This window comes from Alosa pseudoharengus, unplaced genomic scaffold, assembly GCF_046254945.1.
Source record: "Alosa pseudoharengus isolate Yale_2024_CS ecotype anadromous, Long Island Sound unplaced genomic scaffold, YU_APseudo_1.1 YU_APseudo_1.1_scf_16, whole genome shotgun sequence".
NCBI classification, from domain to species: Eukaryota; Metazoa; Chordata; class Actinopteri; order Clupeiformes; family Clupeidae; genus Alosa; species Alosa pseudoharengus.
In genome coordinates, this window is record NW_027468630.1 from 23,621,057 (window position 1) to 23,648,988 (window position 27,932).

Consider the following 27,932-nt stretch of genomic DNA (forward strand, 5'->3'; position numbering starts at 1 on the left):
TACATTTCACATGGTTTCATTTATTGCATGTGATTCCCTTTAGTATAAAAAGCAGTACAAAATCATAATACTGGCACTGACTAATACTCTGTAAAACACTGACATGACATCACTGACGAGCTCTGAGTTTGCTAAGAGACAAATGAGGTAAACATGTTTGCCCACTTGACACAACAATCTGGTTTGGTCAAGAGAGGGCAGCATGACCTAGACAGTAACTGTGTGAGTGTTATCTTGAGTAAGCAAAAGTGTCCTGAACTGAAGAGTTACACTGAAAAGCCAGAAAGTCTGGACATGTTATTTCAATATTAAACAGCACTAAAAGAAAGGATGTGTATACAGTGGCTGCTATGTGGTTTGACAATATCTCTAACTAGGGTGTTCATATGTGTGTGTTTGTGTTTATGTCTCTCTCTCTCTCTCTATCTCTGTGTTTGTATGTGTGTATTTGTATGTCTGTATGTATGCATGATGTATGTGTATGTGTGTGTGTGTGTGTGTGTGTGTGTGTGTGTGTGTGTGTGTGTGTGGTGGTGGTGGGGGGGTTCTGTGCGTGTGTGACTGCTTGGGTGTGTGACGTGGAACAGCTGCTCTCTTGCGGAGGTCTGGGGTCGGAGGGATAAGGCAGGTGTGACACCACATTCTAAAACCTGCTCACTTCTGAGCCAGTGTTGTGTGTCTTTCAACCACGTTAAGTTCAGGAAGGAATGGCATTAAACATTATATGGAAATACAGCACAAGCACAGATGCAATGCAAGATGACTTCTCGGGAACAAAATATGATCTCCTAATAAAATCATTATGTAAATTCACACGCCTTGTGTGGCCTTTGGCAAAGGGTGAGATAGCTCCTACTCGTAAAGTACTTCCTCCCACCTCCGGAGTTTCAGATACAATTTTCAGTTCATTAACCTAACTCCCTATTCATTTCCTTAAATAGATTCAAGTTCCTTAATTGGAATGGATATCTTTAATGTAAAAAAGCTAAAGCTAGTGTTATGCATTTGAACCCACATATGTGTTAAAAGGCAAATTACAGAAAAAATACTGAACTAAAACATAACACATAGGTTAAAGTGCAAGTTGGTCCCTTCTGTCTGTGAACTGGTAGGGCTAGTCTGTAGTTTTGCCTCTCTGCGTTGCCTGGCGACGACAGTGGAGGTAGACATAGGTAGGGTGGATGAAGGCCAGTAAGGTCAATAAGGTCAGTGCAATGTTCACCTACAGACACACACACACACACACACACACACACACACACACACACACACACACACACACACACACACACAGTGAAAAAACATGGTCAAAACAGATGTATAATCAGTATAATAACAGGTTGACAGTACAGTATAGTAATTTATTAACTCACATAGAGCGGGTCTCCTCCCAGGGGGCCCTTGATGAGCATGAAACACGGGTACTGCAACAGGGACACCACTGCAGATAGGGCCATCACCAGACCATACAGCTTCCCAAAATGAGCTGCTGGGAACCTGCACACCCACACACACACACACACACACAAGCAAATGCACACACACACACACACACACACACACACACACACACACTTGTAAATTAATAATGACTGAATGAAGATATGTCCAAGTTGAGTCAAAGGTGACTGTGTGTGTGTGTGTCAATATGTCTTAGAGACAGATGACACAGAAAAAACAAAATGTGAATATGCCATGTTGTTTGAGTGTGAGTGTGTGAGTGTGTGTGTGTGTGTGTGTGTGTGTGTGTGTGTGTGTGTGTGTGTACTCACGCCACGCTAATGAAGGCTGCGTGTCCCCCGTAGAGGAAGGACCTGTTGAGCACCTGCAGGATGAAGGTGAGATACTGCAGGGGCAGCAGCGGAGTGGCCGCACACACAGAGAATAGCAGGCACTGCAGGGCCGTCAGGGCCAGCGACAAGATGGCTGCCCGCAGGTCCGCCTCACGCTCGCTCTGACCTGTGCCACACACACATGCACGCACGCACACATACACACACACACACACACAAATACATCTTCATTTATATAGCGCCATTTATGCAGTGTTGCTACACAAGGTGTTTAACAAAGCCAAAGTACAGATACAATTTAACATTTCACACACACACGCGCACGCACACACACACACACACACACACACACACACACACACACACACTAATAACTTCTAAGTGACTGTCTTAAGCAGGGTCATACAGGCACATATACATACAGACCCAAAGGAGTGAGTCTGTATGTGAGTGAGAGTCTGGGGAGTGTTGCTGTGTGTGAGTGAGAGTGTAAGGAGTGTGTGTGCAATTGAGTGTGTGTGTGTGCGTGAGAGTGTGAGGAGTGTGTGTGCAGTTGAGTGTGTGTGTGTGTGTGTGTGGGAGGGACAGCTGGTCTGACCTGGCTTTCTGGCGCGTCCCTTGTGTCGGTCCATGAGGAGTCCATTCCAGGGAGCACACAGCACTCCACACAGCTGAGTGATGGCAAACGCATTGGTGTAGGTGCTCACTGAGGGAGATCATGCACACACACACACACACACACACACACACACATACATATAAATTTCATTATACTTAAATTTCAACATGTGTGTTTAATTAATTTGAAAGATTTACAGTTTTTTACGATTGCGTAAACACTAAAATCAAAAGTATTCCACAGTTAGCGAAACCTTACACTCAAGTAACAAAACATCAGCCCAGAATTTCACAACTATAAACACATTATCAGCATCACAGTTTTTACAAAATAGTACACACATTGATTTACAAAACTCTAAACACATGTCTCTGGTACTTTAGACACAGAAATCTCAGATAATGTCTCCTCTTTGCAATGTCAAGGTACTACCTTCCAAAAATACACACCTATGAACCAATTTTTTACAACTGTTTACACACTAAATCTTTGCTTGTCACACAACTTTCTAAACATGTCTTTCAAACACCCCACATCAAATCTGGAAAAACCATACACTAATTCTCAGTGTTTGACACAGTGTTCAATTTCTTAAAAGACAATTTGCAAAACAATTTGCAAAACACTTAACACACAAAAATCTATCAGGAAGTAACTTGTTGGCGTTTTTCAAACATAACCCATCAAAATGCCACACTTATTCACCAGTGCTTTCTCTCTCTCTCTTCACATGTGTAAACACTCATTACTTTACTGAACACCATCCATTCTTTTGTTGTTGTTTTTTTTTTTTTTTGGGGGGGGGGGGGGGGGGGGGGGGGTGGCACTTGGGCATGTAACATAGGCCTATAGACTCTGCAGAAACAAACATGTGCATTTAGTCCGGCAGCCAAATGCCATAATTTAGGTGAACCTGGTTTTGTCGGTTAAAGTTTTTTTTTTTTGCTGTTTCTTGTTGTCAAGGGGTAACTCAATAAGATTAGAGAGGGTGCCCGGTGATATCCCTTCGGCAATTCTCGATATTAAGCCTTTCTTGTCCAATGCGTTGATATAAGGCGAGGCACCACAGGTTAATAGGGTAAAAAAATTAGCAGATATCACTATGAAACTTCCCCAATTGATTACTTACATTAATATGGAAAAAAAAATATTACAAGTTATCTGTAATATAAAGTTTAAATATGCATATTAAGCATAATCCAATTAAATATGTGCTGATTTGCATAAACTAAAAACATAAAAAAAACTAAATTAGAACATTGGATCAAAACATAGGTTCAAAATTACTTTTTCATTGTGTTGACATACTAGATGAAATGTCTTTACACAGGGAATTTTAGATATCTCTTTTATTTATTCCGTAAATCAGAAAGTACTGCCAATAGCCTTAAAAAATACATTTTGTCCATGTTTTTAGGAATGTCATATAAAAAGGCTAGGAATAATATATCAACAAACCCCTCTGTAGAAGCCTTCTAAATATAGTTAGGTATAAGACTGGAAAGTTTGGTGTATGTAGGTGCTTCTGAAGTGCAGATTTCATTCTCAGAGTGGGAGAGGAAACTAATCCATGGGTGCTACATGCTAGCATCTCTCACTAGCACGTCTCTTAGGTGTGGATGGAGGTTTACCAGAGACTTTCTAATGAGGAATCACAGCACTCAAAAAATCCTCCATAGAAATGCATGGGGTTAGTTTGTAACGCCAATATGGCAGTTGTCTACACATATCCCGCCCCTTCCACGGCAAAAAAGTCAACATGTGAATACATTGTGCCAATCCTGTGGTGTGTTGTAAATACATCGTGCCAATCATGTGTTGTGATCTCACTGCTGGAGCAAGGTTGGTGTTGTGAAGTCTTGTGCACGCCGAAATAGATGCCTGTTAAGTGCCCAAAAAGCGCTACAATATGGCTGCTGAGTGGAAGGACTTGCCTAAACTGCCCTCTATTAGCGGACAGGGTGTCTGTTCTACTGTTCTAATATGTATAAAATATACATTTATTTTTATTCTTTATTGCAGTAGTAGTCTATGCTCAGAGCCTAAACTCGTCATTCAAAAAGAGAATATTCATTTTTAAGTATTAAAGTATTTGGAGCCTGAAACAAAGGAATACTTTAGTTGGAAATTCAACTGCCATTTGAAGAAAGATTCATTGATTCGTTACTGAGCCCATCCAGTCTACCAGAAAATGTCAAACTTGCACCAAAATACATTTTGGAGATGATCAGATGTGGCTGCAAGAGTGAAAATCCTTGAATCCTTGACTTGCTTTAACAGATGCAGTTGCCAGGTTAATGGTTGCACAATGTTCTCTGCATGTTTTAGGGTAGGATGAGCCAGAACTGGACAATTATCAGAACTAATACTAGAGGAAAAGTGCACATATTCAGAATTATTACAGGCAATATCTGAAATTATAAATTCATTATTTGACATAGAAAAGGGTTATATTTTCCCAATTTGAATGCATGAAGTATTGTCTGAATAACTATCACACTGCAAACTGTATTTTAGTACATTCTATTTGAGTTGATTATTTGCTTTTCCTATTTTGTTTTCTTCATGATTTCGGCACATAGGGCTTTAATGGTTAATATAGGATATTGTCCAAGGGATATCACTGTAACCTGACTCTCGCCAGATGAATTTCTTTCCGCCTAGCTCCACTCATCCATCTGGAACCGATCCATTGGAATGGTGTTTCAGAAGGCTGGGCCTAATCAAAAAATGCTTGCATATGATTGAATAAGCCACTTGTCCGTCATCTATTGACGTGCTACTTCAACCACTCACATCGAAGCCAACCCGTGACGCTGACGAACAGTCTCACAGTTGCTTCTACGCTATGTCACATCTATGAAACTCCCGCCCTGTGTCCTGATTGGCTCAACCATACAATCTTGTGCTGAAATCACTCTAAACGGAAGAGGTCCCAGATGGATGTGAGTGAAGCTAGGCGGAGCTAAGCGGAACGAAATTCGTCTGGCGAGAGTCAGGTTAATATCACTGGGCTCCCTCCTAAATATTAAAGAGCCACCCCAAGTCAACAAGTCTAAGCAAAATTGAATAAATAAATAACCCACAAAACCAGGTCTGACCCCATGGCTCCCGGATTGGCCTTGTCTGAAATATAGAAATTCATTAATTCACTTAGTAAAGAGTTAAATTATGTACTGTGAATGTACTGTCTGACAAACTATCACACAGAACACTGTATTTTAGTACATTTTATTTGAGTTGATTTGCATTTAATATGAGTAGACCTACTCATCTTGAAATCAGAGGTATATCCAATTTTTTCATGATTTTGGCACATTGGGCTTTTTCATATTTAAACATTAAATTACAGAAAACTTGTAATCCAAATTTCCTGTGTAAAATACTTTTCATCTAATATGTAAACACAATGAAAAAGTAATTTTGAACCCGGCTTCATCTATTGTTCAGATTTTTTCTTTTTAAACTTTATGCAAATCAGCACATATTTAATTAGATTATGCCTAATTTGCATATTCAAACATTAAATTTCAGATAACTTGTAATACATTTTATCCCATATTAATGTAAGTAATCAACTGGGGAAGTTTCATAGTGATATCTGCTGGTTAATTTTTTTGCCCAATTCACCTGTAGTGTCTCACCTTGTATTCAATACATTGAACAAGAAAGGGTTAATATACAAAATTGCCCAAAGGGTATCACTGGGCACCCTCCTAAATCTTAAAGAGATACCCCTAGTCTACAAAATTCTGCAAAAAAAAAACTTTAACCGACAAAACCAGGTCTGACTCCATGGCTGCCGGACTAATTCCTAAGGCTTTTCCGGAGGCACAGAAAACAAGTTTGAGCTACTGTAACTGTAAACTCAACAATCGGTCCTAAACACTGGTCAACAGGTGAGCCCTTGTGAACAACAGAAATTAAAGGCAATGTAGCACAGAGAGGAAGAGGAGGAAGAGACACTCGCAAAATGTATTTTTATGAAATTGAAAACTGTGTCAAAGGCTGAGATTTAGTGCATGGTTTTGCAGGTTTTGTATGGGGTTTTGGTATTATATGGGGCAATGGGATTATAGTGACATGTTTACTGTAAAGATTGTATACAAAAATTCTGTGTGTAAGCAGTCGAAGAAAAAAGGTAGTGTACCTCACAATGCGGAGAGAAAAAAAGTCCTCAATGTACAGGTCTTGCCTTATGTGTTGTGTTTGGTCAGTATACCTTGTACTCGAAATTATCCTCTAATAATCCTACTTGAACAATATTTCTGGAGGTTCAGACATGTTTGAAAAAACAGGCCCTGTTTTCAAAATTGTGCCTAAGCACAACTGTAACATGTGTCAATGTGTGTTTTTGTGCACATGTGTACTCGTGTAATGTAAACCATAAAACAGTATACATGAGACTTTGTGTGTGTCCATGTTTTATGTGTGTATGTGTATACATGTGTGTGTGTGTGTGTGTGTGTGTGTGTGTGTATCCATGTTTTATGTGTGTGTGTGTGTGTGTGTGTGTGTGTGTAAGTACCCAGAGCTGGTTTCCCTGCGGTGAGACGATTCAGCATGGGGTTGAGGGTGCCGATGAAGAGGTAGTGCCTCAGCTGCATGACAGACAGCCAAAGCAAGTGCCACAGGAAGAACCAGGACAGCACACAGCTCCGGAAACTCTTATCTGGCACACACACTATACCACAGAGGGGGTGTTAGGGAGAGAGAGAGAACAGCATCTACTTTACCGTAATTTCCCAACTATTAGAGAGTGAGAACAGCATCTACTTTACCGTAATTTCCCAACTATTAGCCGCGGTTTATACATTGATTTTGCAAACTTTCTTCAGCTATGAGGTTAATACACAGGGACAGTATGGTATTAATATGTTTTTTTAACTTGCCTAAAACACTGTCCTGTGGTTTAAACACAATGCGGCTAATACACAGGAAATTACTACAGTTGTGCAATGACACTAGCAAACCAGCTACACTGTAGCTGAGGTCTATAGTTGATTGATTGCGTGAAAAGGATCTCACCTCAAATTTCTACTTGAAACACTACAGTACAGTATGATATGGCATTGTATGTCAGTAGTATTGTATGGTATAGTATAATATACTATGGTGTAGTATTATATAGTATAGTGTAGTATAGTATGGTGTACTAAAATATAGTATGGTGTAGTGTAGTATGGTACAGACTGTGAGGGAGAATGAGATCACACACAAACATACAGATGTCATTTGCGGACAAGGAGGAGAAAGTCATGGGGCCCATAGGGAACCAGTGGATGGCAGAGAGATGTATGCGTCAAATTCGCTTTCATTTCCTCTTCCTGTCCTTCCTCAAACTTTCAGAATAGCACTTCTCTGGCAGTCAGCATGGTATAGTCACTTCATGGCATATTTCAACACGGGTTCTTCAGAAACACTTGTTCTGTGTCACAATTCTATTTACATCTCAAGGACTGCCAGTACATCTGCTAAATGATTTAGGACACAAGCAATCATGCACACACACACACACACACACAAACACACACTCACCTGGCTTGCTTTGGGAGAATGGCGAGCCCTCTTCAGGAGTGGTTTCCTCGGTAACAGCAGGGCTCTGAATGTTTCCTCCATTGGCTGATTTGTCCTCTATGCTATAGCTTCTCTTCTGACTACAGCTAATTCTGCAGGAGAGACAGGGACTCAGGGTTACTCAAAAGGGTGTGTGGGAGAGAGTACCCATAGTCGGTAGGGTGTGTGTCTGTGTGTGTTTGTGAGTTTGTGTGTATGTGTGTGTGTGTGTGTACCCGTAAGTGTACTCCTCAGGTAGTGGGTAGGGGATGTGTATGTTTATGTGTTCCTGTAAGTGTACCCTCCGGTACACTTACAGGAACACATAAACACCTGTATGTGTGTGTGTGTGTGTGTGTGTGTGTGTGTGTGTGTGTGTGTGTGTGTACCCATAAGTGTAGTCCTTAGGTAGTGGGTAGGGGATGTGTTTTCGGGGCATGAGTAGGAAGGTGCGCAGCAGGTGGATCACGCTGCACGAGGACAGGAAGAGGAAGGAGGCCTGTAGGGAGACGCCGCTCTCATGCAGCAACTACAGCAAACGCACACACACACACACACACACACACACCATTTCATCAGCATCAGCAACTACAGCAAACACACACACCATTTGATCCGCATATTTATTATTCATACTCATATTCACCAACACCCTTTTCTTTAGCATTATTGTCATCCTCATCATTGTTATCACCATCTCATCTCTAAATCTATCATCATCATCATCGTCATCATCATCACTGTTCTCTAAACTATCCACCTCAATAATATCATCAGAATGTTTATTACATGTTACCGTTTCCTAATCAGAACAACACTGGCTACGTTTCCATGCACACCATATTCCAGTTTTATTCGGAATAATGACAATATTACAATCGTGCATGAGTCATGTTAACACATTATTCCCGATGCCATAACCCGAATAAGGTCATATTCGGAATACTAAAAACCAGAATAACACCCCTAGCATATGCCTCTTTTAACCGGAATATTGTGGCATGGAAAGACAGAAATTAGTCAGAAAATGCCCCTTTCGAAATATTAAATTCCATCTGTGCATGTTCGTGCAAAGAATTTTGGTAGCTTGCTTTGATGTCCTGACACTTTGCCAACATAGCGAAAAATATAGCGAAAGTTTGCACTTTTTAAGTGAAGAAGAGGTCAATTTATGTATTACAACCTGAAGGGCCCTATCATGACATTCTAAAGCGCACCATCACTCGTCAAAAGCTTATTCAAATTTAGTAGGATGTCCAGTCCACATTGGGAGGGGTTTCGTTATCAAACGTGGAGCGCATGGCGCAACAAGGTGTTCCTAGGTTTTTTAATCAGTCATATGGGTGTGTTTGGGGCGTAACATCATTTTAAACCAATGAGAATGACATCTGTCATTCACTTTATTGGCGCAAAGCGCGATATGTCAAATAAATGCATCGGTATTTTGGCATTCAACGGCGCATTTGAAGGAGGCTGCTTGCGAGACCGTATGGAATAGTCATTCCACTAAACCATGCTTTACTAAAACCTAGCATAGCCTTCACGCATTTGCACTCGTCTATTACAGTATTTGAACTCATTGGCAAAGTGAAACTAACTTCACCAAGGTGTCAGTCAACGACAAGACAGTTATATGCAATTACTTTCACTATTGACTGACAATGGGTTACCATCGAAAACATAGGCTGAAAAAGCAACACTTACCCAAATATTGCTCAAATGACTGAACAAAACAACATTTAACCTGCAGAGGAGTTGCTTATATCTCGTGAGTGCGTCTTCAGCTGTGCTCCATACGTGTCTCTCGGCTCTCCCCTAATCACTTTTAACCGTCATTACCAATTTGCAAATGATGGTGAATAACTACTCATCATGAGATGTACAGTATTTCATAATATCTTTATTCTAATTATGTTTCCCATTGTAATCATGCAATTTTTAATGTTTTGCATGGACGTGCGCTGGTGTGCGTTAATGGAAGGATGGTGCGTGCACCTGCCAATATGACTGTTGACAACGCGCTCTTAAAATAACATATAAATAACTCGCCATAGACTTCTGACCAGGTGTACAATAGCGATTTTTAGACAATGCGCCAGGCCCCTCCCTAGGTTGTTAATTGCCACACCCCTGGGTGAATCATATAAAAAATAAACGTGCAAAATACCGAATTAAACTTTGCGTGGGTGAAAAACGAGTTTTACACCATGCGCCAGAGTGCAAAATACAGCCCGAAAGTTTAAATGTCAAAGTGGAATTAATCGATGAGTGAAAGTATCATAATGCTCCAAGACACAGCACGCGCACTGCTGACAGATGAAGAATCAATGAAAACCCCTCAATCAAAGTGGCCTATTACAAGGCTAAAATGCAAAACAATAGCGGCTCTAATCTGGCCAAATTCACTTATTTTGTGGTCATGAATGAAATTCAAGGACAGAGGCCGTTGAGACGTCATGACGCAGACACTACTTCTACTGCACGTCGGCGCTTTATTCAGCTGATAAACATGTAAACGGGAATATTTTGTTTCTGCTTCACATGGAAACATCTTATTCTGAATATTCCCATAACCAGAATATGGTCCTTAATCAGAATATGGTGTGCTGGAAACATACTCACTGTTACAAGATCCTTCACTCTCTTGATTCCCTACCACTGCAACCTCCATCAGGCCTACTGTTCTATCTCCATGAGAGAAGTGGACCTTACCTTGATGATGAGGAAGATGGCTGAGGAAGAATCAAATGCACCATTGTAGAGGGTTATTATAGTGGAGCGCCGGGAACCAAACAGGTTTCCAACCTGGTCATGGAGGGTGAGAGAGAGAGATAGAGAGAGAGAAAAATAGAAAAGTACGGTGAGCATATTCTGGGTGGGTACATACACCGGCACATATGTGGTGTCATTAGGTTTATACTTTACCTGCATGTACATATGTGGTCATTAAGTTTATACTTTTCCTGCATGTACATATGTGGTCATTAGGTTTATATTTTACCTGCATGTTTGTCACCAGAAAGAGAATTCCTCCGACCGCAATGCAGGAGAGAGCAGGGAACAGCAGGATGGACACAGCTATGTGAGACAGAAAGACAGACAGGGTCACGTTTATAAAACATTGCTTATTCATGGGCTACATTATTGATATAAATAATAACACACAGTTAAAAACTCCAACTTCAAAAGATAGTTTCTTGACTGAACAGTGCTGTTTGTGTAAAACAAAGGAGAGGGTGAAGCTTTTGCCTTTCCTGTCACCGTGAGCCAGGTAAACTGTTTAAAGTATTCATTCTGTTTGTGTATAAAGGAATTGTGTGTGTGTGTGTGTGTGTGTGTGTTGGTGTGTGTGTGCGCTTGTTTGGAAACAATAAAACAGTGATAATATTGACCAGCTAACAGCATGTGATTGGCTTTAATGTTAACATCTAAAACATGTAGGAATAGAGGAAGGAAGAGGCACTATGTCTGTTTCCTGTGAAATGAATAAACGAAAGCACAGACAGGGCTTGTGGAAAAGGGCTTGTGATGATTTGTGATGGCCAGTTTAATTCAAGGCGTAACATTCCCTAGTTATACCTATGTGTGGGCACTGAATGAGGATGCTACATTTCAATGGAGTAACACATCACCTGCACCCTCTCCATGTACACACTAACTACTGAGCTAAGGTCAATTTCTTACACTGTATTTTTGACTAAGCAAATAAACCATGATTATTTATTCCGCATGTCTCTCCGCCCTGTGCTACCTCCTACACGAACGGGTCAGAGTGGAGCTTCAGAAGGGGCCCAGGAGGGGAGGCCCAGGGGCGTTATCTTTGTTTAAGTTCAAACTCTCCCGCTCACACACACAGACTCAAAAGCAGTCCAGACCGGCTGCCTGCTGTGCCTAAGCTGGGGGATACATCAATAGAATGGAACGGTTGGTGGAACTCAAAAGAATGGACCAAAAACATGTCAAAGGGAACAGAATTCCCTTCTGAGGTAGAATCCCAAGGAGTAGAGCAGAATTCTTTACCAGCGTTTGAGAAGGCTATCATCATGGTCCCCGTGGTGTATATGGATCTAGTGAAAAATAGAGGGGGGAAAAAACGGTTAGAAACTGCGGCATCAGATTTGGTCAAAACAAACCACAGAATGTGGGACGTGACCTTGTTTCACACTCCTTCGCCTGTCCCAACATCGTTACTACTCCACCCTTTCATTTCCTCCACCCCTCAGAGAAAACAGCCTCAGTTTGTTGCTCTGGATCACAGACACTTAAGCCAAAGATTTTCACTGGCCAGAGTCAACTCTGGAAAGTATTAGTCCTAAATCTTGCATAAACACACATTCAGAGGCACACACAACACACACACACACACACACACACACACACACACACACACATTCCTTTCCTTCCAAATGTCACTCTGTTTCTTGGGAAACTCAAAGTGGTGTCCAAGCTTGCACTCTTTAATGGCCTGTATGTTTGCACTGCCAGGACCATCCCTCTCATTCCCTCCTATCACAACTCCTCTCCTCTCTCTGGTTTCTCTTCACTCTCTTCTTCTTACTTTCTTACTTCCCTCCTGCACTCTGTGTCCCCAATTCTGGTTCCCTGGTTTCCCCATTTTCCTGCCTCTCTATTATGTCACTGTCTGTTTATGTAAGCATGCACAGAAATAGGCACACAGGCATTTCCTCCTCTAGGGTAGCTGCAACAGAGAACAGCTGGAATGGGTAGGAGGGAGCAAAGGATGAGCAGAGAGAGAGAGAGAGAGAAAGAGAGAGAGAGAGAGAGAGAGAGAGATCTCAGACTTTCAATAGGGTGTTTCAACCAATAAATGATGTTTTCTAAACAAAGTTCGGGAGGAGCCTGCGGGATGATTGACAGCAATTAACTCACCCACTGCCGCCGCAGGGTAGGCCTATTTAAGCCGACCTCCTTTTCCATACGTCACACGCTCCGACGTTCGCGAAATCATTCAGTCTGCATATTGTTCGCATAGACAAGACAGCTCTCATGGAACTGGAAATCCACGCCTCTTCCAGCGATCTGGAGGACAACTTCGTCCCGCCAACACCCGACACCCAGGGCCCTCCGCCGGGCGAAAATAATCTTATTCGTTCCCCTCGCCGCCAGCGTAGGGAATCCAGGACACAGGGTCGCAGAAGGTGCTCCTCTCCTGCCCCCGTGCGGGGCAGCATTTCCCGCTTAGCAGCCTCAACTCGCGGCAGCACCAGGACCCAGCGCCAGCAAGGCGATGACCCTATCCACTGGACAGTGGCTAGCATCCGCAGCACTCTCCATTCCCGCGGCATCGCGTTCCGTAGGTCGGATAGGAAGTTCCATCTCCTCCGCCTTCTAACGCAGTCGGATAGCCCGGTCTTTTCGCCCTCTCGCTCCCTCCCTTTGTTTTCCTCCCCAGACCAGGAAGCAAGCTGCTCCTTCTGGCATCCCGGCGCGGTTCCTTCCGCCGGCCATTCAGCCGGACGAAGCACACACCACCAGCCACCTCGCGAACCGGGCACGCCGACAGCACTTTCCGGCACCACACGCTTCAGAGCGTATCATTCCGCTGCTTCAGCCACAGCCACGTCAGCGGCTCAGGCCCATTCCCGCCGCATCTCCGCCGTATTTCCGGGTCCAACCCCACTTCTCCAGACGGCCCCGGTAGCGACACCGTCGCTACTCCCCCCACCCCTTCTTTCCCTCCCCCATCCACCTCCCCTAGCCAGGACTCGGTCCAGGGCTGCCCCACCTCCAGTCGTTCCGACGACTGCTCCCTCCCTCCCCCCTTTCCATCCCGGGAGCCACGTCTGTACAGCACGCCTCAACTCACGAAGCGTCAGCTCGAAGATTCACCTCGCTAGCTCCCCATCTCTCTTATGAGTTAGCGAGCACCTGGTCTCAGCCGGCGCCAATAGCGACAGCGTCGCTACTCCCCCCTAACCCTCTTTCCTTCCCCGTCCCACTTCCTGCGACCCTGTCCCAGGTTGCTCCCCTTCCGCTCCCTCCCTCCCCCCTTTTCTCCCTTCCCATCTCTTCCCCGGCTCCGCGCTAGACCAGCCCGCCGCAGCGGGTCATCAGCATTCAGCGAGTGCTTTGGATCACGACGTCCCATTCCGGCTTCCAAGCTATTCATTAGCCACAGCAAAGGCCCTGACACCGCCTCCCCACGCTGCAGCATTCGAACCACCACCCGTCACAGCGTCCACCAGGAACCTCATTTTGTCAGGTGCAGACGTAGACCTTTCTACCATTCTTCCCTCCCTTCCTATTCCCTCTCATAACCGGGATTTAGTTTGCGGCGAACTGGTTTTGTCTTTAAAACATTCTGGCCCAGCATCAAAAATGCTGTCATTCCCCGAGTTCACCGTAGCTTTAACCAACTACACAGAAGTCGTCTGTTTCGTGTTCCCCAGTCGACGCAAAGAGCTAAATGACTACCTGGCCATCATCGCCGGCCTAGCCGTGTCCTACGGGGGAGCCCATTTTTATGCGTAGGCTACCACCGGCTGTTTTCAGCAAAATGCGCTGCCAGAGTCGGCCTCTGGAACCAAAACCCCTACTGGGGCGCGCTCGATATGGAGCTCCATAACCGCGTTTTCCTAGGACTTAAGCCATCTTGTCCCCTCTGCAATAGCCCTAGTCACGGCACGGTCGAGTGTCCACTAGTCAACTCATTCCCCAGGGCCGCCCTTTCATCTCGCATCTCCTAAACTGCGCTCAGCAACCCCATCTCTCGAAGACGTCGTATCTCTAGATGCCCAGTGTCTGGCCGATATCAAACTCTGGAGGATGTTTTTAGACGAATGGAATGGTCTGTGCATGTTCTACGACGACTGCCAATCATCTCCAGAAGACCTCCAGTTGTACACCGACGCAGCCCCCTCAACAGGCTTCGAAGGCTTTTTCAAAGGGCGCTGGTTTGCATCCCCGTGGCAACTAGAGTTCAGAGAGCTAACAACTGGAAACGAATCGTCAGCCGTGTTCGAACTCTACCCGGTAGCCATCACGGCCCTACCTGGGGGAATGAGTGGACCTCCAAGAGTGTGCTAATCCACAGCGACAACGAAGCCGTAGTGCACGTCATTAATAACTCGAGCTCAAAATCGCCTGCGCTTTCCCCTCTTATTAGGCGTCTAATCTGGATAGCAGCCAGCTACCAGCTTATTATAAGAGCCGCACACGTCCCCGGTTGCCACAATAAAAATTGCTGACTCTCTCTCTCGTCTTAAATTCCAGAGATTCAGAAGCTCGGCTCCAGAGGCGGACCCGTACCCTACTCCACTCCCCAGCTTTTCGGAGACCATCTTCCTATAAACCACCCCCTCAGCTATCTTCAGCCCATCACGGCCGACCTAGCCCTTCAAGCCCTCGCACCCAGGACCATGCAGTGTTAATAGGCGTGTTAATTAAAAGGTATCCGTAGGCAACATCCAGTCCCCCAAGACTCCCGCCTTCCCATTACCTCAAGCATTCTCGCCACCTGCATCGCTACCCTTCGCAAAGGGTTCATGTCACCGCATTCCGATTCCACCATCTCCGTTATGTTTCTACTGGCCTTTTTGGGCTGCTGAGATGTAGCGAGTTTACATGCCCTTCGTCTCTCTTCATTCCCGATGTCCACCCGTGCATCGCAGATCTAGAGCAGCTAGACCAAGACACCATTCGATTTACCATCAAACAGAGTAAAACCGATCAGTCCCGAAAAGGACACTCCATATCCATTTTTAACTCCGCCTCAGATCTTCAGCCTTTCCAATACCTATCTCACTACATCTCATATCGGTCAGCTCAAGCTTCGTCTACTAACCCGCTCTTCGTGTCAGACGAAGGGCTACCCATCACTCGCCACAGATTCCAGACACTCTTAAAAACCATTCTAGTCAAATCTGGTTTTCCCGCGGATCGCTACTCCGCACACTCCTTCAGGATAGGAGCTGCCGCAACAGCTGCGCTCAACAGCTTATCGGAGCAACAAATTAAAATACTGGGCCGTTGGTCCTCAGATGCCTACCAGTCTTACATCCGCTCCAATCTAGCGGATTTACGACTCGCTCAGCAAGCACTTATGTATTTGGTAGCGGCCTTTCTCTGTGATCTTTTGGGGTGCAAGCGGTCATCGCTCTATCGCGATATCCGCTCCAGGCGCTCCAGGACCACGTACAGCTACCTTGCCAAACACGCACTTCTCCCATACCTTCTAGTCTAGCTGAAGCAATCATATCGAAGGGCGAACTAGTGAAATGATGTTTTCTAAACAAAGTTCGGGAGGAGCCTGCGGGATAATTGACAGCAATTAACTCACCCACTGCCGCCGCAGGGTAGGCCTATTTAAGCCGACCTCCTTTTCCATACGTCACACGCTCCGACGTTCGCGAAATCATCCCCCCTCTTCCCCCTACTCCTCCATTTCACCAATTGCCCTGTTACTCATCCTCCTTACACAGGGGGGTGCAAGCGGTCATCGCACATGCACTTCTCCCATACCTTCTAGTCTAGCTGAAGCAATCATATCGAAGGGCGAACTAGTGAAGTTTCCCTTAACAGTGGATATTGCTTCTCATTATGTCCACTCTAATAACCCTTGTGTGCCCTAATAATGCCCTCTCCATGTCTGGCAAATGATGAGGAAAAATTATGTCATTTAGATGGACAGGATAACAATGACCACTGATGAAGTGACAACACTCATCATTCCTGGACTAGTGCACCAACTATACACAGCATGGCCAAACAAATAAATCAAATAAATCTCACAGCAGGATTGTTATTGTTTTGGTGCATATGTTGGATCGGAGTCAGCATCCTCACACATACGCTCAGTCACACACACACACACACACATAGTGACCTCTTTGGTTTGGACAACTCTTCAGGGGGTAATCACATGTGACAGTGAGTAAGAGAAAACTACTGCTCTTAAATTTCACTGGGGATTCCCTGACAGACGTTCTGTTATTATCCAGCATTGTGTGTGTGTGTGTGTGTGTGTGTGTGTGTGTGTGTGTGTGTGTGTGTGTGTGTGTGTGTGTGTGTATGACTGAACGTATGTGTGAGGATGCTGACTCCCTTCCAACATATGCAACATATCCAAAACAATAACAATCCTGCTGTGAGATTTATTTGATATCGCAGCTACTCATGTAAACTCTCCCGCTGCCAGAGGGATTATTTCTAAAACAAAACAAACTCTATGGGATCCAGGCCAATAGCACCTCCACATCCTAGAGCAACATGTTCTGCACCCCACCCAGAACATAGAAGGCCTGTTTTACCTTTTCCACTGAGAGGTCATTACCTTATCACACATCCAGGAATGTGAGGGCCTTTTGCCTCATAAATACACATTTCAACACACACCGCACCAGTAGTAATCTGCCGCAACACCAATATGGGAGTAGAAGTCATTTCCATTTCTCACATAGTGATGGTACAACAAGCACACACACACACACACAAACAAACATACAGACCTGTTGTGGCCTGACAAAAAATATTTCCTAAATAGCATGTGGTTCCCTGTTAAGCATTAATGTTTAACTTCAGCATGTGGTGATAAGGCCATTGCTAATGCCTAGCCTTGGGTTTTGATAAACTGCCCTTGTTAACACAGAATCTGGATTTACGTATGAGTTGGACATTGCAAACGACTCATCATGTGAACATTGCAAACGACTCATCATGTCAACGACAACATGGCTTTGTCACACATAGGCAGTTTAAGAAACACTGATCTGAAAAATGATATTTGACCACATCTGCTCGCAGTCCACTAGGGATAGCTGGCAAACCACCAGTGGCCTGCAGACCACACTTAGAGAAACACTAACGACACTGTCAGAGCAACAGACACACATGCAAGAGGAAGAGTTAACTACTTATCTAACACTGAGTCAGGGCTCCAGACTAACTTTTTGCACTGGTTGCACTGGTGCGCCTAACTTTTTTTCTTAGGTGCACCAGCACAAAAGTTAGGTGCACCCAAATTTTCAACCACATCGCATTTAACACCGCAGCAGGTTCACTTTTTTCCCTTAATTACTGTCCTATATAGGTTGTCCTATAACTTATGATTTACAATTCTACAAGAAAAGTAACTTAATGAAGTGTTGGTGCTTAAAGTGCTTCACTGAGCTGAAATGTAAACTTAACATATCAAGATTAATTAAATAAAAATAACAGTGAGTAAATTAACAGTGCACGTCTTTTAAGGGCTTCAAATCTCATGGCTCAATGTCTTACATACTATCCTTCATGATCTTTAGGCCTTGGCTAAACCAGCTCGCCATGCTAGCATCTTCCATAGAAATGTATTTGAGCACAATTTAAAGAGATGTTCCAAGTAGCCTGGAGGATTTTTATGTGATTTTGCAATGATGATTGCAATAATCATTTGACAGCCCCACAATGCAATTTACTTTTTAATTTTAGTATTTTTAAATTTTCAATAAGAACATGGTTAATGCAGTAACAAAATGTTAGGCCTATTATTATAGGCTATTGCAATGACTTGCCATGCTCGAACTAAATGTGTCCATTCAATTCACCATAAACAATGACCACTGTATACATGCAGGGAATATTCGGGCTTTAAATGTAGCAGTGATGTTCGGTTTGGGCCAAATACTGGATTAAATTGATTGATGCCATCAGAATGAGTTTACACAACTCGCGCGCAAAACGAATATTGCTGTTGAAAATCGGGTTACTCCCTGCATGTAACTGCGGTCAATGACGCACTCTTTTTTGGTGATATCTGTATCTCTGTCGTTTGCGAAGGCCTTGTATGCATTGTTCGCAATTTTAAGACGTCTTTTCATCTGCAATGACTCCTATAAATTTGGCGCAAGTGGCATTCCTGTACGTCGGGTTTACGAGGGGAGGTCCCGCCCTTCACTATCTGTGATTTGTTTAAACCACGATATTGGCCAAATATGTGTCTGTTATTGAACCAAAGGTAGAGTTTCAATGCGGACGCTTTTTCCTCTCTCGAATAGCTGGTCGCACCGGTGCGACCTCCGTTTCTTTTTGTCGCACTTCTGAAAAATTAGGTCGCATATGCGACCAAATTGGTCGCACTCTGGAGCCCTGTGAGTACCGGTATGCTTATCTCTTTTAGTCTACGTAGCATGGCACTTATGGCACGATGAAGGAACTGCCAAACTGGTTTTGGCGATTCTAATATGCAAAGGGCAATAAAAACCCTTTGCCTGCTTTGAAAAGACTTATCAGGCATCTGTGAGTGGCAGTCATGGGAGGAAAGACAGAGAGAGAACCAGAACAGGGAGTCTGCACAGAGTGAGACTCAGACCAATGTGGAGGGGAATGTCACTCAACTTTCTCAACACCCAGAACTCTTGCAGCGTCTTCACATCTGTGTAGACAGACACTCACACACACACACACACACATTCTCTCACAGAATCTTACTCACATTCTCTCACAGAATCTTACTCACATTGCAAGAAGACGGGTAACCATGGTGCCAAAGCGGTCAAAAAGGAAGCCATTGGGCAGTGTGAGGAAGTTGTTCATGAAGGACGCAATGGTAAAGATGAGGGAGAGCTTCTCATCCTGCTCACTGCAGTCTGCAACATAAATCATCCATCATTCATAATAGGCACCTCCATTCTACATATGCAGTGTAGTCTACACTATTGAAATGAATATAATATATACAGCCATGTAATAGCATTAAACCCCACACACACACACACACACACACACACACACACACGGACAGGGGTGTAGTGGTAAAATAAGAGGTGGGTAAACAATGAATTCTGTGATAACGGTAAGGTGGACTGCGCCATGTGGTATCAGATTTTTTAAAAAGACATTCAAAACATGTTTGATGATGGTGAAGGTTATTGTCCAATGTTTATAACAATACCAGTTTCTGAAATTTCAGAGGTGGGTAAGCTGTGTTTACTTGTGTTTAGCCTCACTAAATCCCTGTACATGGACACACACACACACACAAACTAGCGTAATACTGACCCATGGTGTATGTGCCATTGCTGGAGGTGGTGTTGACGCATAGTTGGCTGAAGTAGCCATCACCTTTGAGCACGAAGACCAGCGAAGCCCAGCCGAACACAGCGCCGGCGAAACACAGACACTCAAACAGGCCTGTCGCAAAGGTCAGCCATGACCGGACACGGAGCCCACCGCCACAGTAGACAAGCATCGTTATCAAACACACACACAAACTCACACACCCACACACTCACACACTCACAAACAAGCCCTGAGGTTCACAAGCAGACACACTACCATGCACACATCCACTGGCAAGCAACCTCTCTGTTACAGAGAAACACAGAGCACTTAAAGCACACTTTGGCCAACTGCACGCTCACACACACTCACACCGAGGCACTCAAAAACACTGTAGCTGTAGTAGTTTCTAGATGGCCTCTGCTGTTCTCCTGGAAGAAGAGAAAGGTACATGAGATTGGAAACTATAATATCCTATAGAGATGAACAGAATGAAGGAGGTGCAGAAAACAGAGAGAGGAGAGATACAGAGAGAGAGAGAGATGGAGGAGAAGATTTAGATGAGTGATATGGAACTCACTGATCCTGTTCCTCTGCATGGAGATGTCTTTGCTCTCTGTTGTGTTCTATTTTGTCTTGAGCTCCACGCTGTTCTTCTTTTCCCACTCTCTCTTTCTGTCCCTTACTTTGTTGAAAGTCTCTAGCTTTCTTTTTTCACTCTCACACTCCGTAGGATGCCCTGCAGCGTGCTCACACACACTCGCTCCCTCTCACTGACTCACTGGATACTCCTTGTCTTCATCCTTATATAGTTCCCCTCCATTCAGCTCTCTTTCTCTCTCACTCTCTCTGCTCCCTCTTTCAGCCTGCTCCCTCTCTCTCTCTCTCTCTCTCTCACCCCGTCTGCTCCCTCTCTCACTCTCTCTCTATCTGCTCCCTCTCTATATGCTCCCTCTCTCTCTCTGCCACCACCCGTTTACTCTCTCACCTCATAGTAGAGAAAACACTCATCTGTTTTGCAAGTGCAAAGGGAAGAATGTATCTCTGTTGTTACTCCAAACATTTTTCCCCACTCGCATAGCATGTTTCACAAGTACCTGACCTAACATAACACACAGATATAGACACACACACACACACACACACACACACACACACACACACACACACACACAAAAATCACACACCAAGCAGCATGCACTCTGTTGCGACTATTGGATATCAAGCTGAACTGGGGGACACCAGAAAGAAATGTCCATAGATTTACATCTTCTAAAAACTTGCCTCATAAATTAATTCACAAGCTTTTGATTTTGTTTGACTTCTCACTTTTAACTTTGTCTGTGTATGTACTTCCCCTCATTGTACACTCATATCGCAGAACAGGAATATGTTACAGAATTGATTTCTGGATTTCATTACATTGACTCAGGTGTCCATCTCTGTGTGTTTACTGATATGTGCTTAACATGCACAAATAATAATGGTCATGACAGCATGAATCCCAAGATCCTTAGTCCAGAGCAGCGGCCCTGAACATGAACTGGTAAGCACATACAACACCAAAGCCATAGAAAATAAAATAATGTTCCTCATCAATGCAAGAATGTTTAAGTTAGATGAGGTCGGATATTCTTTAGAATGCTTATTCTACAACATTCGAATTACAGTTGTGTCAGTAGTTGCCATAGACTGTATAAAATAGGTATTTGTTGAAGGATAATGCATAAAAACAACCTAGGAAGCATGCTGATTCACATACAGCTGTGTAATTGCCTACTGTGTGTCCTCTTGATATAAGTGATGTTGTGAAATGCCATAAGCTGAATAATAGACAAATAAAGACATAAATAAACCTCCATAAATAAATCTGAGTGCACTCCTCATCCCCCAATTTTTTTTTTTTTTACCAGTGTGCCATCGCACAAACATTTACAAAAAAAAGGTGCTTGTGTGAGCCATGGCATGCATACACTGAACAATGTTTTTGAATGGAATGCATTAAAAATGTGAAACAAAAACCTTCCTAAAGCCATAACACCTGCATGAGCATCCGCTATAACGAAAAATGAGACACCCAGTAGAAATTGGTAAACTGACCAACATGCTATGTATCTATCTAAGGAAAAACATTGTCTGTCTGGTCATTTCCCCTTTATGCGAAATTCCAGGAACCTGTTCATAATATAAGGCTGTCATGAGACAATGTCTAAAGATATCGTATATGCTCTGAGGTTATTATCTGCCACTAAAGCACATGAAGCATGACAAGGTCATGCCCTCGAGCTCACTTTGGTAGTACAGGTACAGGTTATTATTACTGTATCCAAAACATTTGGCAAGTTTGCATGTGTGTGTGTGTGTGTGTGTGCAGTGCATGCATACCCTGATTGTGGTTATGGCTGTGTGCTTGTGTGCTTGTGTGTGTGTGTGTGTGTGTGTGCGCGCGCGTATGGCTCATCTCTTGACTTCCTACTATGCAGGGCTTCTCCGGTGTGATCCCATGACTAATGATGCAACTGCACATGGTATAAGAGGCTCAAAATGGCATTTTCACACTCAGGATCATAAGACTTCTTAAAAACAAACGTACACACGCACACACACACACACGCACACACACACACACGCACACACACACACACACACAATGTGACAAACAATGACGTGCAGTATCCTGGAAGCATGAAGACAGACTTAAACAGCAAAAATATGCATATGAGCATCTTCAAATACTGCATTCACCCAGTAACCTGCTTGTTTAAAGTGGTTGTCAGTGAACAATAATGATCCATCTACTCTTGATATAGAGGGATATGGTGATTGTACAGGCCTAATATATACAGCATAGTATAAACAGTATTGTGATCTAACTCTGTTTAAGGACAGCAGGGGATAAGGTATTAATTAAAACCGTTCCGCGCGCAATGCGCATTTAATTTCCTATAACGGCACGACGGCTAATTTGTGTGTTTTTTATTATTATTTATTTATTTAATCACAGTTGCATTTGAGACTTTTCTCGTTGTCTGCAAATATGCAAAAAAATGCCATCTAGCAACGCGAAATTACAAAATCGGGCATGCATGCATGCAGTCTCCCTGGTAATCATTAATATGTACTTGCAAAATCCATTATAAACATTTAGGCCTGCTTAAATAGGGCTATGGCCTATACAGTTGCAAAAGGCTGCAGAAAAGAGTCAGAGTTTAAATCAACAGTTGTGGTTGGACAAGTAAGCTTACGGTCATGGTCCTTTCGCAATTTTTCCACGGGAGGAAACTGTGCTTTCAATGTTAGACAGTTATGACTAAATAATACTAGGGCTGGCTTTACTCTGTTCCAATAAAAACTAGATGTACCGCAGAGCGGTACAAAATATGACCGCCGCCCAGTCCAGCACATTTTTTCCACAAAAATAAATCACGCTGAAAGGCCTATATGATTCTAACTGTCTCACTAAATTGCATTATCCACACTTACTCAATTCTCACTGATATCTGCTAGACAACAAGTACCAAAACATGATTAGTTCATAGATTTCACATGTAAAATTCATTTTATACAACCCCACCTCCATCTTGCCTGTTCATAATTCTGAGAAATTCTTGAATTGTGTGCATGTTCATGTTTATGTTGTGTGTGTGTGTGTGTGTGTGTGTGTGTGTGCGTGCATGCGTGTGCATGCGTGTGCGTGTGCCTGCGTATGTGCCTGTGCAAGCGTACATATGTCTACTGTGTGAGTATGTCATACGTATGATTACTGTGAATGTATGTGTGTGTGTGTGTGTGTGTGTGTGTGTATCTGTTTGTGCACATGTGTGTACATGAAATGGGTTAACATGACCCCTGGAGGCAAACATACGGAAAAAAATGGTCATCCTAGTCCCTACGGTTCTCAAGATATTCACAGAGAACTGAGTCTGCCCTACCCTCCTTTCGGGGGTCCAGTCCAGCGGGGGGGGCTACAGATCAAAACGAAAAATGACGGTTCCATGCTATCCATGTGGGGGTACATGCCCACCAAGTTTTGTGTACCCCGGTCTTTCAGTGTCCCGGGAATCATTGTTGGTGTACGTCACTAAATGTACACATAAATTGTTTTATTGTAAGGCCCCCCATGAACGAAAGTACACAAAACTTGGCATGCATTCGGAGGGTGTCATAATGATCCTACACTTTTAATTTCGTGCAGTTTTGACCTTGTCAGCCAGAGATATTGTGATGAAAACACCTAATTTTTTGCTTTTTAATTTTTAACTAGGTGGCGCTATACATGAAATAAGTGGTAATGGTCTTAACGGGGCATGTCAACCCATCCCAACATACATAAAAAAGGTGGACCTCCTAGGCCCTACGGTTCTCGAGATATTCACAGAAAACTGTCTCCGGCCACCTACAGGCCAGTTGGTGTATAGTAACATAAATTAATTTATTGTGTGGCCCCCCATGAACGGAATTCCACAAAATTTGGCGTGCATACAGAGGGTGTCATAATGATCATACACTTCCAATTTCGTGCAGTTTTGACTATGTTAGGTCACAGATACCTTCAATTACAACACCTCATTTTTACTTTTTTGTGTTTAACTAGGTGGCGCTATACATGAAATGAGTGGTTATGGAATGGGTTGACATGGCCCCTTGAGATCAACATACAAAAAAAAATGGTCCTCCTAAACCCTACGGTTCTCGAGATATTCACAGAAAACTGTGTCTGCCCTACCCTCCTTTCGGGGGTCCAGTCCAGCGGGGGGGCTACAGATCAAAACGAAAAACGATGGTTCCATGCTATCCATGTGGGGTTACATGCCCACCAAGTTTCGTGTACCCCGGTCTTTCAGTGTCCCGGGACTCATTGACGGAAATTTGGGCATGCGAAAAAGGAAAAAAAAAAAAAAAAAAAAAAAATCTGACTAAACCTATATGACCGCCGCTCAGGGTTGCCAGATTGGGCGGTTTCCCGCCCAATTGGGCGGTTTTGCAATCTATTTTGCGGGCAAAAATGGGTTTGGGCGGGTGTATAAAAATTGGGCTGGTTTCGGATCAGTTCGGCGGGTTTTTGTAGCCGAAACACATAGGCACTTCAGACCCTTCTTCCAGCGACCCTCAGCAGGCAGCAGTCTCTCACTCACTCACTCACACACCCTCTGGCTGACGTGCCCCCTAAACTCACAACAGACACTCTCAGCTCACGTCACCTGTATCGAAACATGCATTCTAGCTATAAATGGCATAGTGCATGGTATTTCCATAACCGCGAGATATGCGCTTCACAATGACAGCAATAAGTTGTTAGATATTCATAGCAGACAGTAAAGCCCAGCAGTAATTTATCTAAAATAACACATATTAAGTACCATTCATGATGTCAAATATTGAAGTTGTGGGAAGTTTAAGCTGTATGTTTCTTTCGTCCCCCATGTCGTTTCATTTATCCCGGCCAGGAGGGACGAATGAAACAAAACGCACGTTCGATTTCTCCTTAAATAACTACTGAATGGTTTTGTTCAGACCTGAAAATGCAACTGTATTTGACAGAGGACAGATGTAGGTTGCTTGTGACAAAATATTAGCTTTCAGTGTTTTACGATGTCTTTGTAAATTACGTTTAATTAAAAAGTGTTTCAGTCTGGTTCTTCCGCGCAGACCGCCCTTCAAACACACAGCTCGCGGGGTTTTCAAATTTAGCTAGCTGACTGACAATATCAATATGCCAAAGTGGGCAAAGATCATTTTCTCATTACAGTCAATCTCTTTATGAGGGTGCACACTGCTGAAAGATTACCTACGAGACAGGATGGACTTTCCCCATCTTTCAGGGTTGATGGATGTGCAGGTCTTGCGCGAATGGCTTGACATAGGACTACGGCCCACGTTCCGTCCAGCCCGACAGTTGTTGAGGAAGTTTGACAAAGCCTACTAGAACTTTTTAATTATTTTTAGGCCTAATAACAATTGCTCAAAGCAATTTTCACGAAGGGCCTAGGCCATAGGCCTATGTTTTTTGTGTAGAGATGGCCCGCCATGCATGAACGTTCTGCTTCTGCAGCGCACTGACACCCCTGTTCGTTCAACTCGACTTTCATGAAAACTCTAGGTTTAACTGCCTGTCAGGTAGGCCTACTAATTGTTCTAAATTACAGGTGTCAAACTCAAGTTTGCCTTTAGCCTATATCTGGCGTATGAAAATATTTTTTGCGTGTATAGAGTTGCCATGCATGAACGCACTGCTTCTGCAAAGAGCGCACTGACACTGTCCTAAATAGCCTATGTTCAGCGCGATTTTCATGAAAACTCTAGGCCTAACTGCCTGTCTCAAGGAATAGATAGCGCCTATGTATTAATTAATTGTTCTAAATCACAGGTGTCAGACTCAAGTTTAACTCAAGCCTTTAGCCTACATTTGGCGTAGGCCTATGAAAATATTTTTTGTGTAGCCTAGAGTTGGCCCACCAGTTATGAACGCACTGCCTCTGCAAAGAGTCGACACCCCTGTTCTACAATCAATGCGATTTCATCTAATGTTATACATGAATATGCATGTCATGTTGCTATTATAAATAATTGAAATGTTGTGCGTTAGGCTATTTTGTATGTTCATATATCCACTCAATGTTTTTATGTTAGGCTAGCCTACTGAATGCTTTTGTTCCAAGCGTCTATTGACACAAACAGACTCATTGATAGTCTACGTTTATTGCATTATTTTTCGTAACATAAGCTTATAGAAGAATAGTCTGACTGAGGTCCTTGTAGCCTACTTTTGCGTTCATTTGATTGAATATTGTTTCTGAAATTGGATAGGCTAAGTCCAAAAATGGGTAATTTTAAAGCTTGTTAATGATTTCAATGTGTTTAAATGAGAAACAAGCAAAAGCAAATTTGGGCGGTTTTTTGTGCATTCTCGCGGTTTTTGACGAGGCTTTGGGCTGGAAAACCTTGCTGGCATCTGGCAACACTGCCGCCGCTTCGCTGCGCGGCGGTCATAATAAGAACTGTAGACGTCCTGTTATCTGTGTGCTTTCCGTCTTTCCGCCAATGGACATTGTTAGGGGTATCCGTGTTTTTCTAGAATTAAGTCAACATCATTAGCCTAGGCTACTAATTGTGTCATTGTGACATTGTGTCCCCCATCTGCTGTTAGCATTTTGTATGTGTGAAGTGTGACTATTCTCGGTGAAGTGTCAGAGCAAAGCATTCCAGTGAACCCACCCGATTCTCCTCACCGCTCAGCTATCGGACGGCTCCGCTGTCTTTTTCTGTTGCTACGTCGTCTGCATCCCTATCCGGGTGAAATTGGTTGCCTCTGCTGCTGATGAATCCACGTTTTTTTTTTTTACGTCCGAGGCGTTAAGGTACAGTGCCAGAACGAGGCGGTCTTGGTTGGAGGATCACCATGTTGACATACAAATAGAAAATAAACTGTGCAAGTACAGACCGAGCATTTATAGCACGTATTTGACTCTCATGCTCCTGCTAACCTATCCACAGGCTAAGTGATGACCAGTGTGCTCCACTGAGGCATGCGTAAATTCGGCTATTGAAGACTATGTGATGGAAGTCATCAAATTCATGAAAATAGTCATAGTCCTACCTTTGTCAACCACCAGTTCATGCGTCTCAGCAGCACAACAGTATTCAATTTCTAAGATTAGTAGACCTACATTCATGTATTACACTGGTATAGGTGGTTCAGATGGTTTACAGTAGCCTAAATCACCACCGTTAATCTAGTGCACATAACTTCATTTAAAGGCACACTATGCAGGTTTTTTAGCGTAATATGCAATTACCGCTTAATTTACCTTCATTTAACAGCTTCAGAGTCATTGGAATGGTTATATGTTTTTTTTTAGGGTTGAATGGTGGCAGTCTTGCTTCCCCCTAGCGCCTGTGAGCGGAAAAAACACCCTTGCAACTGTCGGCGGCCTCAGTGTCAGGAAATATAAAGAGTGTAACTAATTGCT

General features: G+C 43.5%; 1 protein-coding gene across 4 annotated transcripts; it reads right to left on the reverse strand.

The window, feature by feature from the left end:
- Nucleotides 1-27,644, reverse strand: LOC143125762 (equilibrative nucleobase transporter 1-like). 4 transcript variants are annotated; one of them, XM_076287494.1, is made up of 13 exons: nt 27,192-27,644; nt 19,963-20,393; nt 19,421-19,550; nt 11,989-12,035; nt 10,970-11,046; nt 10,681-10,773; nt 8,358-8,497; nt 7,951-8,081; nt 6,941-7,096; nt 2,392-2,499; nt 1,773-1,959; nt 1,374-1,497; nt 1-1,222 (listed from the first exon to the last, which is right to left on the reverse strand). In XM_076287494.1, exons 2-13 carry the CDS (start codon nt 20,150-20,152, stop codon nt 1,115-1,117), a joined length of 1,491 nt encoding a protein of 496 aa, XP_076143609.1. In that variant the 5' UTR covers nt 20,153-20,393; nt 27,192-27,644; the 3' UTR covers nt 1-1,114. The 4 variants fall into 4 exon arrangements, with proteins under 4 accessions (XP_076143609.1, XP_076143608.1, XP_076143610.1 ...); XM_076287493.1 differs by having other exon boundaries at nt 27,178-27,644; XM_076287495.1 differs by lacking the exon at nt 27,192-27,644 and adding an exon at nt 20,543-22,243 and having other exon boundaries at nt 1-1,144.
- Between the last annotated feature and the right edge of the window lie 288 nt (nt 27,645-27,932).